At 43.7% G+C, this 14,280-nt stretch overlaps 1 protein-coding gene across 1 annotated transcript in view; it reads left to right on the top strand.

Moving 5' to 3' along the window:
- The window catches only part of LOC122542519 (neogenin-like), a 209,609-nt gene that overhangs the window by 189,768 nt on the left and 5,561 nt on the right, over positions 1-14,280 (top strand). The window contains 4 exon segments of the mRNA XM_087982240.1: positions 4,613-4,690; positions 5,396-5,543; positions 6,784-7,019; positions 13,234-13,326. Of these exon segments, the coding sequence (XP_087838366.1) occupies positions 4,613-4,690; positions 5,396-5,543; positions 6,784-7,019; positions 13,234-13,326 (555 nt within the window).

The raw sequence follows: 14,280 nt of genomic DNA on the forward strand, positions 1-14,280 counted from the left end.
TTTCCGACACACCACCTGCCCAATGAGTGGGAGCTGGAGGCTGAGTGTGAGCTGAGTGTTATGGATGTGAATGCTGGCTGACTGTGAGTGGGCAGTGTGGATGAGAGCTGCGTGCTGTGCAAGATCCAGTTTATGCTCCTTTATACCATCTCCCAAACCATTTGAACATAATTGAGTTGAATGTATAAACTCCCCTGCACCCAACCTCCAGTTCCCACAGCTGAGATTAGTTATTTCAATACTGACCGGGTACAAGGGAGACCTTGAGCTGCTTGTATCGCTGTCTCAAATATGACAGTGGCAATTCCACCAAGGCACTGGTAATTGGTTGGCTGGGACTGTGCCATCACCAGTATCCTGAACCATTGTGTAAAAAATAATTAAAAGAATTGAGGAAATGATTGAACTGTTTAAATATTCGTGCTTGAATACAGCTTGGTGTTAGTTCAAAGGCTGTTACTTTAATACGGGAGGTGGCTTAGCTGATGTTTTCTAACATTGTCCAAACAGTTATTACAGTGTCTTTTCTGTCTGTAACTTTCTTGTGCTCCAACCAAACATGGAAAGGGGCTGTTGTCTGTTTATACCTGTTAATCTGTTTTGGTGTTCTGTTTGCTTGTAATTCTTTAATTATTCTTATTAATAGTTGTTCCTACTGCACAGTTTTTTTTTCTCTTGTTCATTTTGATCTGTCTGTAAATTCATCCCTAACATCCTGCTATTTGCCAATATTTTCTTTAAATCTTTCATGCAATGTAGACATCGCTGGCTGGGCTGGCATGTAGAAACCACAGACAGGATACAGCACAGAAGGGGATCATTCAGCCCATGTTGTCCATGCCAACCCAAAGACACCCAGATACCTTTTGAAAGAATTTAGAATCTCCGCCTCCACCACCAACTCAGGCAGCGAATTCCAGACACTCAGCACCCTCTGCATTTAAAAAAAAGTCTTTCCTCACTTCCCCCTCAAATACTTCTAACATAGAATCATAGAGATGTGCAGCATGGAAACGGACCCTTCCGTCACCCCTCAGCTTCCGACGCTCCAGGGAAAACAGCCCCAGCTTATTCAACCTCTCCCTATAGCTCAAATCCTCCAACCCTGGCAACATCTTTGTAAATCTTTTCTGAACCCTTTCAAGTTTCTCAACATCCTTCTGATAGGAAGTAAACCAGAATTGCACGCAATATTCCAAAAGTGGCCTAACCAATGTCCTGTATAGCTGCAACATGACCTCCCAACTCCTGTACTCAATACACTGACCAATAAAGGAAAGCATACCAGACACCTTCTTCACTACCCTATCTACCTGCGACTCCACTTTCAAGGAGCTATGAAGCTGCACTCCAAGGCCTCACTGTTCAACAACACTCCCTAGGACCTTACTATTAAGTGTATAAGTGCTGCTAAGAATTGCTTTCCCAAATGTAGCACCTCGCATTTATTTGAATTAAACTCCATCTGCCACTTTTAACCCATTGGCCCATCTGGTCCAGATCCTGTTGTAATTTGAGATAATCTTCTTCGCTGTCCACTACACCTCCAATTTTGGTGTCATCTGCAAAGTTACTAACTGTACCTCTTATGCTCGCATCCAAATCATTTATATAAATGACGAAAAGAAGTGGCCCCAGCCCCGATCCTTGTGGCACTCCACTGGTCACAGGCCTCTAGTCTTAAAAGCAACCCTCCACCACCACCCTCTGTCTTCTACCTTTGAACCAGTTCTGTATCCAAATGGCTAGTTCTCCCTGTATTCCATGAGATCAAACCTTGCTAACCAGTCTCCCATGGGGAACCTTGTTGAATGCCTTACTGAAGTCCATACAGATCGTGTCCACCACTCTGCCCTCATCAATCCTCATTGTTACTTCTTCAAAAAACTCAATCAACTTTGTGAGACATGATTTCCCATGCTCAAAGCCATGTTGACTATCCCTAATCAGTCAATGCCTTTCCAAATACAAGTACATCCTGTCCCTCAGGGTTCCCTCCAACAACTGTCAGGCTCACTGGTCTATATTTTCCTGGCTGTCCTTACCATCCTTCTTAAACAGTGGCACCACGTTAGCCAACCTCCAGTCTTCCAGCACCTCAGCTGTGACTATCGATGATACAAATATCTCAGCAAGGGGCCCAGCAATTGCTTCTCTTGCTTCCCACAGAGTTCTAGGGTACACCTGATCAGGTCCTGGGGATTTATCCACTTTTGTGTGTTTCAAGACATCCAGCACTTCTTCCTCTATACTATGGATATTTTTCACTTAGCTTGAATCTATGACCCCTGGTTTTTGAACTCTCTACCAAGAGAAACAGGTTCCTCCTGTCGACTCTATCCTTCACAAATGTGTATACATCAGTGCTTCACATGTGTAATGAACTTCCTGAGGAAGTGGTTGATGTGGGCACATTACAACGCTTAAAAAAACATTTGGATAAGTGCATCATTAGGAAAGGTTTGGGGAGATTTGGGCCAGGAGCAGGCAGATGGGATTAATGTAGTTTGGGATTATGTTTGGCATGAACTGGTTGGGCCAAAGAGTCTGTTTCCTTGCTGTATGACTCTGTCACCCCTCAGCCTTTTCTGTTCCAAGGAAAACACCCAATCTCTCCTCATAGCTACAATTCTCCAGCCATGGCAACATACTGTAAATCATCTCTGCATTCTCTCCAGATCAATTATGCCCTTCCTATAATGTGGTGACCATCACTGTCCCCATCATTCGAACTGTGGCCTCACCAGTGTCTTATAATGTCAACATTATATCCCTACTTGTGGCTCCAATTTGACAGATTACTCTGTTTTCCAAGGACTTTTACTATTTTGACCAGTCTGCCATGTGGGACCTTGTCAAATGCATTCGTAAAATTCTTGTAAAATGCTGGACGTTATTCACTGTTTTACCTTCATCAATCCTCCTTTTCACTTCCTCAAACAATTCAATCAACCTTGTAAGGTATGAGCTTCCCATAACAAAGCCATGCTCACTATCCTGACTATTCCATTGTCGCCTGTCCTTTGTTACCCTTGAAGTGAGGCTTGCTATACCTGTGAGAGGGATGTTAAGAGTCAGCCATCTTGTTGTGGGTCTGGAGTCACATGCAATTTAGACTGGGTAAGGAAGTAGAATTCCATCCCTAAAGGAGGTGAATTTAAATTAGTGAACGATCATGCTGGCATTGTCAGCATGCTACTGAGATTCGCTTCATTTTCCAAATTCAAAATTAGTTGAAAACTGCTGTGTTGGAATTTGACCCATGTCTATTACCATCACTCTTCTTGTAACACCCAACCCTTCCTCCAAAAACAGTGTACAACAATTCATTGATTTGGAAATGTTCCCAAGTCTCTTGGGGTGAAAAGGTGCTTTATAGAATTGAATAGTTTATTCTTGTGTGTGCTTTTACAGAAAAAATACAGTAAAACATTGTATAAGTCACCTTACCTCGGCAAATCCCTGTGGTCCATGAATCCCAGAACCTAATACACAGCTCCCAACCCCAGCTTGGAGTGTCAGTGCTGAGGGAGCGCCGCACTGTCGGAGGGTCAGTGCTGAGGGAGTGCCGCACTGTCGGAGGGTCAGTGCTGAGGGAGTGCCGCACTGTCGGAGTGTCAGTGCTGAGGGAGCGCCGCACTGTCGGAGGGCCAGTGCTGAGGGAGCGCCGCACTGTCGGAGGGTCAGTGCTGAGGGAGTGCCGCACTGTCGGAGGGTCAGTGCTGAGGGAGCGCCGCACTGTCGGAGGGTCAGTGCTGAGGGAGCACCGCACTGTTGGAAATGCTGTGTTTTAGATGGGATGCTAAAACAAGTGTGCTTCTCAGAAGGATATCCTGAACAATATTTATCCAATTAATGTGGCCATTATCTCATTGTGAGACTTGAAATACCTAATTGATCACAATCCTTCCCTGTAATTCTGAGATGGGATGATGAGATTTGACACAGCTTTAAATTACTCAGTCTAATCAAACTGAAAACAATGACTCTCACAACAAAATGCAGCATGTATTGCTCAGACCCCTATTGTCACGACGATTCTTTTAGAGATGCTTATTGGCTGGCTAAAGCAAATGTTCTGGTTGGTTGTGCTGACGGCCATTTTACCAAGCAGTAACCAGGAAAATATCCATGCAGAAAAGTCAAAAATCATTCTCACTAACTGCTTTCCATCTTATCAGTGGCCCAATTAAATGATCCAACCGGTAATGGAGTTTGTTTCTCCATTGACCAATGAAAAATACAATTGGTCATTTCTGGATTCTCAAAAAACCCCACACATGACCTGTTTAATTCTTGTTTCCTCCTGACAAGTCACTGTATAATGAACAGAAATGTCTGTGTTAATAAACTACTTTAACAATGCACCAGACAGCAGCCAATGATTAATAAGAAATAGTATAATGTCTTGTTCATCAAAGGGTTAAGGTGCACTTTCCATTTCAGCATTTTCACTGTGTTCTTCTTGCTGAAAGTGTTGCCATTGTTCCTCACACTGTGCCTTCCCTGTGTGTTTGTCGGGGTCAGTGGTAGTTGGTGTACAGTCTCAATGTTGGCTTTCTTGAACGGATTGTTTGAATCAACTGGATTAATAACTCTTGTGTCTCCACAGCACTTGGATCATCTGGAAAATTTGGGAAAATCCCTCCAATGATGGACTCTGGTTCGGATACAAGACACTCCATCAGTGGTAATTACTTCGTGTTTCTATTTCTTTCTCTGTGTTATTAAGAAACGTTCAGAAGTAGCATAAATATCAAATGGAACTACCTCCCCTGACTCCTCCCTTTACCAACATGATCCCATGGCCTCCCCCTCTACCTACGTGACCCTGTGAACCCTCATTCTACCCTGACGACCCCCAGGTGAGCCCTCCGTAACCGACACTACTAATACGACTAAACCTCACACCCTAATACCACAATCCCCAGTGACCTCATACCCCATGTCTCCCAGTGACCTCTCGCCTACCCACATGATTCCCAGTGACCCATCCTGCAATCTCCATGACTCCTTGTGAGTCCTCCCCTATTCACATGACCTGGTGACCCTTCTTGTCTCCTTGACACGTGCACACACCCAGTCTTCTCTCACGTGGGTTTAGTAGCCAGGTAGAAATGAGCCCCTCGATGTATGTTCCACAGAAAACAACATTCTTGCTCTATTCTTGGGTTTGGGGATAAGTGATCAAGATCCTGACCAGAAACAATTTATGCCTGTGCATCCATCATCTCTGGGTATCAAGTCTTGCTGGGACTGACAGCCTTGATTTTGGGGCCCAGGGAGTGACCCTGACATTGAATCCCTTGGTTTATTTGGGTCCTGACCCTACTCCCATCGACTTATGTCATTTTATTGACTGTTTGGAGAACTGGATTTGGTGATTTGTCCACAGGTCACAACAGTCCCCATGGCAGCCCTACCTCGAGCCTGGATAGCAACATGATGCTGATTATCATCATCTCGGCAGGAGTCTTCACAATTATCATTGTGGTCATCATTGCATTGATCTGCACTCGAAGGACTAACTACCAGCAGAAAAAGTGAGAATTTATTTGATAGACTGAATGTTATGGTTTGGACAGTGAATGTTCCACTCTATAATTAGATTCCCATCAAAGCCAAATCGAGCTTTATCTACATTTGTCTTGATCCAGTATTCAACAGACATGTGACAACACAAAACTGTCCTTATTTTGGCATTGACAGTAAGCTCACCAAAGCAAGAGAACAATTGCAACGTCATAGTGGAAAAGTAAATGGTTCTTTTTGAATTGAAGCAACGTTATTGGACTGTGTACAGTGAGCTTTACTATGTATCTAATACTGTTGTACCTATCCTGGTTGTGTTTGATGGGGATAGTGGAGAGGAGCTATACTTTCAATTTAAGAGAGTAAAGGCAGTTTTACTCTCCAGTTAAAGAGTAGAGGGAGCTTTACTCTGTATCTTGTGGTAATACTATGGCTTTAAGAGGTGTCTTTTGTCCTTCTTTTTTAATGAAGAAAGCTTGAGAATGGGGTGATGAGCAGTCTGCTTAAGCCAATGAAGTAAACAGCTTGAGGGGCCTTAGGCATTTTTTTTAAACTTGGAAAAATAGAAGCAGCCTGAATGGGTGGAGCAAACTCCCACTGAAGCAGGATTTTTAGTTTTTACTAGCAATTGCTTGAAGCTGGATGTGGAAGCTGTTTTTCCTCTGCTACAGTTAAAAATTAGGTTCTCCTCCTGCTGCTAGAATTGCGTGAGAGACAGTCTATTTTATAAAAAAAGACTTTGCCTTTGCCAACGGTGTGTTCATGGGATGTTACTATATTGGAACAGTTACCATTTAGTAATTAAATAATCTATTATTCTTTTAAGTTTTCCAATACAGTTAAATTATTCTAATTCTTTATTATTTTAACTATAATCTGTGAATACAATGTGTTTTGCTTCAAGCCTGGTAGATTGACCCATTGAATCGCATCTGGAATGCAACGCCTGACACTTGCTTGTAAAATAAGAAAAAAAAATTAGGATCTAGGATACTACTACTTATATTTTATGGGGATTTGGTCTGGTCCATAATAATATACCACTGTACTGTCCCTGTCCTTGAAGTGTTTGATTGGACAATGTGGAAGGAGCTTTACTGTGTATTTAATGTTGCCACTTTGTGCTTCTCTGGAGAGAATATCCCTTTACTTTAGACATACAATAACAATATTAAAGGAAATTAAATGTGCAAAATCTTCAACTTCCTCCTCCTTCTTAAGGCCTGTCCCATTTGGTATTTCTCCATGTAGGAAGCGTGCAGCCTGTAAATCCGCTAATGGGTCTCACAAATACAAAGGGAATTCAAAGGATGTGAAACCCCCAGATCTCTGGATTCACCATGAACGCCTGGAGCTGAAACCGATTGACAAGTCTCCAGATCCCAATCCAGTTATGACTGATACTCCCATTCCCCGTAATTCCCAGGACATTACTCCAGTGGAGAACGCCATGGACAAAGACCATCAACGTAGGAATTCCTACCTGGGTGAGTGAATTCCAGATGAATTAAGGAGAAGCAGTTGACTGCTGTGAGGCTTTAGAACCTGGCTCCTAGGGGATTGCATATGTCAGTGTCAACATCCCATTCTGTCTGATGGAAATGAGCTCAATAATTCAAAACATGTAATACTATCCACATTCAGTGATTTTGTACAAATAAACAAAAAGAGAAAGTAAAAGGTGAACACATGCTCACTGTGCGACATATAAGATGTATTATTGCTCCCTCCTCAGCTAACAATGGTGATCATCAGTGGGCAATGTTGCAGGATGAACCAGAAAATTACTTCCCAATCCCTCATGTAGTTAAACCCCATGAAAATAAGAGCAGGAAATGGTAAAAATTTTCCAAGTCCTCCCCCTTAACCATCTTTAGCTGCTTCATCCATGGCCTTCTTCCATCATAAGTTGATTGAACAATGGTCAGCACCATTCACAACTCCTCAGCTACTGAAGTAGTCCATGTTCAAATGGAATAAGACCTGGACAATATCCAGATTTGGGCTGACAAGTGACAAGTAATATTCACACCACACAAATGCAAAGCAAAGACCATCCACCCACTGCCCCTTGACATTCAATGGTGGTACCATCAGTGAATCCCCCACTATCAACATCCTGGGGATATCATTGACCAGAAAGTAACTGGACTAGTCATTATCTACTATGTCTATAAGAGCAGCTCAGACAGTAGGAATACCGCAGTGATTAACTCACTTCCTGACTCCAAATCCTGCCTATCATATATAGTAACAAGTCAGGAGTATGATGGAATACTCCCATCTTCGTAGATGAGGGCAGCTCCAACAACGCTCAAGAAACTTGACAACATCCAGGTCAAAACAGTCCACTTTATTTGGTACACTGCAGTAACTCACTGTTTAGTAAGACTGTTTAGTATCTTCCAAACCATAACTGCTGCCAATGCAATTTTCTCATTAAGTCACAGACCATCCTTCAGTGTCACTATATCAAGAACCTGGAACTGACAGCAGGGAGACAAGTGCGAGGCTTGAAGGAGATACAGTAATCAGAAATAGTAAACTGAAGAGATAGGAGAAAGTGAGGACTGCAGATGCTGGAGATCAGAGCTGAAAGTGTGTTGCTGGAAAAGCGCAGCAGGTCAGGCAGCATCCAAGGAGCAGGAGAATCAACGTTTCGGGCATGAGCCCTTCTTCAGGAATGAGGAAAGTGTGCCAAGCAGGCTAAGATAAAAGGTAGGGAGGAAGGACTTGGGGGAGGGGCATTGGAACTGCGATAGGTGGAAGGAGGTTAAGGTGAGGGTGATAGGCCGGAGTGGGGTGGGGGCGGAGAGGTCAGGAAGAAGATTGCAGGTTAGGAAGATGGTGCTGAGTTCGAGGGTTGGGACTGAGACAAGGTGGGGGGAGGGGAAATGAGGAAACTGGAGAAATCTGAGTTCATCCCTTGGCGCCTAGGAACCCTCCAACCACAAGGGATGAACTCAGATTTCTCCAGTTTCCTCATTTCCCCTCCCCCCACCTTGTCTCAGTCCCAACCCTCGAACTCAGCACCACCTTCCTAACCTGCAATCTTCTTCCTGACCTCTCCGCCCCCACCCCTACTCCGGCCTATCACCCTCACCTTAACCTCCTTCCACCTATCGCAGTTCCAACCCCCCTCCCCCAAGTCCCTCCTCCCTACCTTTTATCTTAGCCTGCTTGGCACACTTTCCTCATTCCTGAAGAAGGGCTCATGCCCGAAACGTCAATTCTCTTGCTCCTTGGATGCTGCCTGACCTGCTGCGCTTTTCCAGCAACACCTTTTCAACTGAAGAGACGGGTCAGGCTGGAATATGACAGGGAGCAAGGAATACCTGTTGGATTAAACTGCATTTATTTCAATGCAAGAGAGCTGACGGGTAAGGCCAGTGAACTCAGGGCGTGGTTAGGTACGTGGGACTGTATATTTATAGCCATTACACAAACCTGTCTAAGGGAGAGACAGGATGGCAGAATTGTGTACCAGGGTACAGGTGCTTTAGGCCGGTTAGAGGTGTGGAAGCAGGGTAGGGGGAGTTCTATTTTTGATTAAGATGAGTATCACAGCAGTAATCAGAGATGAAATAACTGAAGGATCATCCAGTGAGGCTTTGTGGGTGGAGCTAAGAAATAAGGAGATGGCGACTTTATTGGGATTGTACTATAGGCCCCCAAATAGTCAACGGGAATTAGAGGAATAATATGCAGGGAGACTGAGGAGACCTGCAGGAGCAATAGAGTTGTCATAGTAGGAGATTTTAATTTTCCTAACATAGGCTGGGACTGCCAGAGCATTAAGGGCTTAGATGTGGTGGACTTTGCTAAATGTGTCCAGGGAAGTTTCCTCAAGCAGAGGGGAAGGGGCAAAACTCAATCTACTCTTGGGAAATAGGGCAGGACAGGTGATGGAGGTGACAGTGAGGGAGCACTTTGGGACCAGTGACCATAGTTCTACTAATTTTTAAATTGTTATGGAGAGTGACAAAACTGGTTCACAGGCTCAAGTTCTAAATTGGGACAAGGTGAATTTTGATGGAATTGGACAGGAGCTTACAGGGGTTGATTGGATCAGTTTTTTTGCAGGCAAAGGGACCTCTGGCAACTGGGAGGCCTTTAAAAGTGAGATAGCTGGAGTTCAAGCTCTGTACATTCCTGTGAGGGTGAAGGGAAAGATAGGCAGAAGCAGGGAACCCTGGATGACAAGAGATCTTGAGGCTTTGACCAAAAAAAAGGAGGCATGGCTCAGGTACAGGCAGCTGGGATCAAGAGAATCCTTGGAGGCACGTAAGGAATACAGGAGTTTACTGAAGAAGGAAATCATGACGGCAAAAAGTGGGCATGAGATAGCCTTGGAAAATTAGGGTGAATCCAAAAGGTTCTTTAAATATATTAAAGGAAAAAGAATAACTAGAGAGAGAATAGGGTCCCTGAAGGTTCAATATATGTGTAGAACCGCAAGAAACGAGGGAGGCCCTCAATGAATTATTTCTCTTCTGTGTTTACCGTGGAGATAGATATGAAGACTTGAGAACTTGGGGAATTAGTAGTGACATCTTGGGGGACAGTCTGTGTCACAGTAGATGAGGTGTTGGATGTATTAGAATATATGAAGGTGGATAAATCTCCTGGTCCTGATCAGATATATCCAAGAACACTACAAGGGACAAGAGAAGAAATTGTGGGAATCTGGCTATTTTTGCATCATTGATAGCCACGGGTGAGGTCCCAGAAGACTGGACGGTAGCAAATGTTGTGTCCTTATTCAGGAAGAGCTGCAAAGAAAAGCCTGGGAATTATATACCAGTAAGCCGAACATGTGTGGTAACTAAATTATTTGAGAAGTTTCTGTGGGTTAAAATATGCATGCATTTCGAAAGACAGGAGTAGTCAGCATGGTTTTGTGAGTGGGAAATCGTGCCTCACAAATTTAAGAGTTCTTTGATGAAGTGACCAGGGCGGTAGATATAATCTGTATGGATTTCAGTAAGGCCTTTGATAAGGTTCCACATGGTAGGCTGCTCTGGAAGGTTAAGTTGCATGGAATCCAGGGGGAGCTGGCAAATTGGATACACAACTGGCTTGATGGTAGGAAGCAGAGGGTAATAGTGGGAGGATGCTTGTCAGATTGGAAACTTGTGACTAGTGGAATGCCTCAGGGATTGGTGTTGGGCCCATTACTGTTTGTTATCTATATCAATGATTTGGATGAGAATGTACAAGGCATGATTAGTAAGTTTGGGGATGACACTGAAATAGGCGGGATCATGGACAGTGAGGAAGGTTATCAGAGATTGCAGAAGGACCTGGGGAAGTGGGCTGAGAAATGGCAAATGGAGTTTAATATCAATAAGTGTGAGGTCTTACATTTTGGAAAGTTAAATCAAGGTAGGAGTTTCATGGTGAATGGTAGGACCTTAAGGAGTGTAGTGAGGCAGAGGGACCTTGAAGTTCAGGTTCATAGTTCTCTGAAAGTGGAGTCACAAGTAGACAGGGCAGTGAAGAAGGCTTTTGGAACACTGGCCTCCATCAGTCAGGGCACTGAGTTTGGAAGTTGGGGAGTTATGTTACACTTATACAGGACGTTGGTGAGGCCTCATTCGAGTATTGTGTTCACTTTGGTCACCTTTAGTGGGCGGCACGGTGGCACAGTGGTTAGCACTGCTGCCTCGCAGCGCCAGAGACCCGGGTTCAATTCCCGCCTCAGGCGACTGACTGTGTGGAGTTTGCACGTTCTCCCCGTGTCTGCGTGGGTTTCCTCCGGGTGCTCCGGTTTCCTCCCACAGTCCAAAGATGTGCAGGTCAGGTGAATTGGCCATGCTAAATTGCCCGTAGTGTTAGGTAAGGGGTAAATGTAGGGGTATGGGTGGGTTCCGCTTCGGCGGGGCGGTGTGGACTTGTTGGGCCGAAGGGCCTGTTTCCACACTGTAAGTAATCTAATCTAATCTAATCTAAAACCTTGTTATAGCAAGCACGTTATTAAACTGGGAAGAGTGCAGAAGAAATTTACATGGATGTTGCCTGGACTCAATGATCTGAGTTATATAGGGAGAGGTTGGATTTTTTTTTCTTTGGAGCATAGGAAGGTGAGGGGGGTATTTTAGAAGTGTATAAGATCATGAGAGGTATGGATAGGGTGATTACACTCGATCTTTTTCCCAGGATTGGGGAATCGAAGACTAGAGGGCATCAGTTTAAGGTTAAAGGGGAAAGAATAAAAGGGAACTTGAGGGGCAACTTTTATACACAGACGGTGGAATAAGCTGTCAGCTGAAGTAGTTTGAGTGGGTACATTAACGACATTTGTGGCAGCACGGTGGCTCAGTGGATAGCACTGCTGCCTCGCAGCACCAGGGACCCGGGTTCAATTCCAGCCTCAAGCGACTGTCTGCGTGGAGTTTGCACATTCTCCTCGTCTGCGTGGGTTTCCTCCGGGTGCTCTGGTTTCCTCCCACAATCCAAAAGATGTGCAGGTCAGATGAATTGGTCATGCTAAATTGTCCATAGTGATATGTGCATTAGTCAAGGGTAAATATAGGGTAGGGGAATGGGTCTGGCTGGGTTACTCTTCGGCGGGTCAGTGTGGACTTGTTGGGACGAAGGGCCTGTTTCCATACTGTTGGGAATCTAATCTAATCCAGAAAGGCATTTGGACAAATACATGGATAGGAAAGGATTAGAAGGATATCAACCAAATGCAGGGAAATGGGGTTAGCATGGACGGACATTTTGGTCAGTTTGGCCCAAAGAGCCTGTCTCCGTGCTGTAAGACTCTGACTCTGAGTGCACTTATAACTCACAGATTGCAGCAGGTTCCAGAGGCAGCTCACACCACCACCACCTCCAGGGCATTAAGGGATAATCACTAAATCCAGATGACACTAAAATAGGCGGTGTCATGGACAGTGAGGAAGGTTCTCAGAAATTGCAGCAAGACCTTGATCAGCTGGGCAAATGGGCTGAGATATGACAAGTAGAGTTTAATATAGATAAGTGTGAGGTCTTGCATTTGGAAAGTCAAATAAAGGTAGGAATTTCATGGTGAATGGTAGGACATTAAGGAGTGTAATGGAGCAGAAGGATCTTGGAGTTCAGGCTCTCAGTTCTCTGAAAGTGGAATCACAGGTAGACAGAACGGTGAAGAAAGCTTTTGCACACTTATTCTGCCATGTTCCCTCATTGAATAGGAAAATAAAGTTCATGTTTTGAGTTGATCCTTTTCATCAGAACAGTTCTGCTATTTTGTTTCAGTTTCCCACATCTCTTTATTTCCTGCAATTTGTAGGTCGCCTGGTATGAATGTACAGGGTGAGCTCTAATAAATGATAGGAGATAGCACTGAGTGGAAGTTAAAAGGTTGGAAATAAATAAGTTGAGAGAAAGAAATTGGAGAATGCTGATTGGCTGAATTTCTTCAGCTGAGTTTGGGGAAAGAGTAGATTGTGGGATTCAGGGATTGTCAGGGCAGGAATAAGAATCTTGACTTGTTTTGATTGTCCAATGTTAGAGAGGAGTTAGGGATATTGTATTGATCTGGGCCATCATTTTATGGCTCCTGTTAAGGGGATGGCATGGTTTTTTGATGTGAGGGAGTGAGTGTGAGACCAGAGTTCTATCATTATTCGTTCAGATTGATGGCTGGTGTGTGGTTGTGAAATGATGCTCCAGCAGCCAGTGATAGTTCTTGGCTGTTTGTGTTTGCAGGCCGTGAACTTGAAGATGGCATGTCTACGTTGAGTGGGCGACGAGGTTTACGACCAAAGATGATGATGCCTTTTGATACTCAGCCTCCTCAGCGTATGTGATAACGTTTCTTACTTCACCTTTTGACAGTCATTTGTATTTTATAAACATGAGCAGATACTAAAAGATGCAACAGTGTCTGAGTTGCTGAGATGTGAATTGTCCTTTCTGAACAGCTCATTGGTGAAAATAGTTTATCACTGATTCTCTCAGACTCTGTCCCTTCTCTGGTGTCCAGGTACATCTTGTGTGTCTGCATATAGAGAATTGCAAGATTGAAAAATCATTATTCAGGCATTTCTGCTGGAAACTTCATTTCATCTGAGAGCAGGCAGGACCAGGGACAATGTTCTTTGAAACTGAATGTTGACGATGCGCTTAGCTGGACATCTTGTGTGATAAATGGACTTATACCAGAAAATTGGACAAATTCTGGAAAGTGCAGAGTTGTGCCCCCACGTTATAGATCAGTGACATCACTGTGTTGTACCTATGAATGATTCAGTGGATCTTTGTGAAATTACATCTCATTTTGCTAGGGACTTAAAATCCTCAAGTAATACTCAACTTTGCAACACTATGCAGATGTAAATAAGTGTTTAACAACATCAGCAAAGCACTTGTAATCTTGTTGGCAACCTAAATCACTGAATTTCCTTTTAAATATTTGACGCATGTTTCCACAGATGATAGAGCTGCCTGTAATGTGTGTGGTACAGGTTTTATTCAATAGCTGTTAGCAACTAATTGCAACCTTCATTTCAGGTGTGTGTGTGTGTCTGCAATTCAAAAAGAGCCAAAAGTAAAGCATTAGAGACCAAAATGAATACCATTAATTTCAGCAAGGAATATGTGTGATCCAACTTTGTAACAACAGTCAGAAGTCCAGTGGTTCCCTTATTCATCAGTGGAGTTTTCAGTCAACCTATAAGATCTCAGACACAATTTGCACACAGTAAGATTTCATAAACAGCAATGTGATAATGATCACATAATCAGCTTCAGCTA

This window comes from Chiloscyllium plagiosum, unplaced genomic scaffold (assembly GCF_037043375.1).
Source record: "Chiloscyllium plagiosum isolate Xiang-an unplaced genomic scaffold, Cpla_swu_hap1 HiC_scaffold_42, whole genome shotgun sequence".
Lineage (NCBI taxonomy): Eukaryota > Metazoa > Chordata > Chondrichthyes > Orectolobiformes > Hemiscylliidae > Chiloscyllium > Chiloscyllium plagiosum.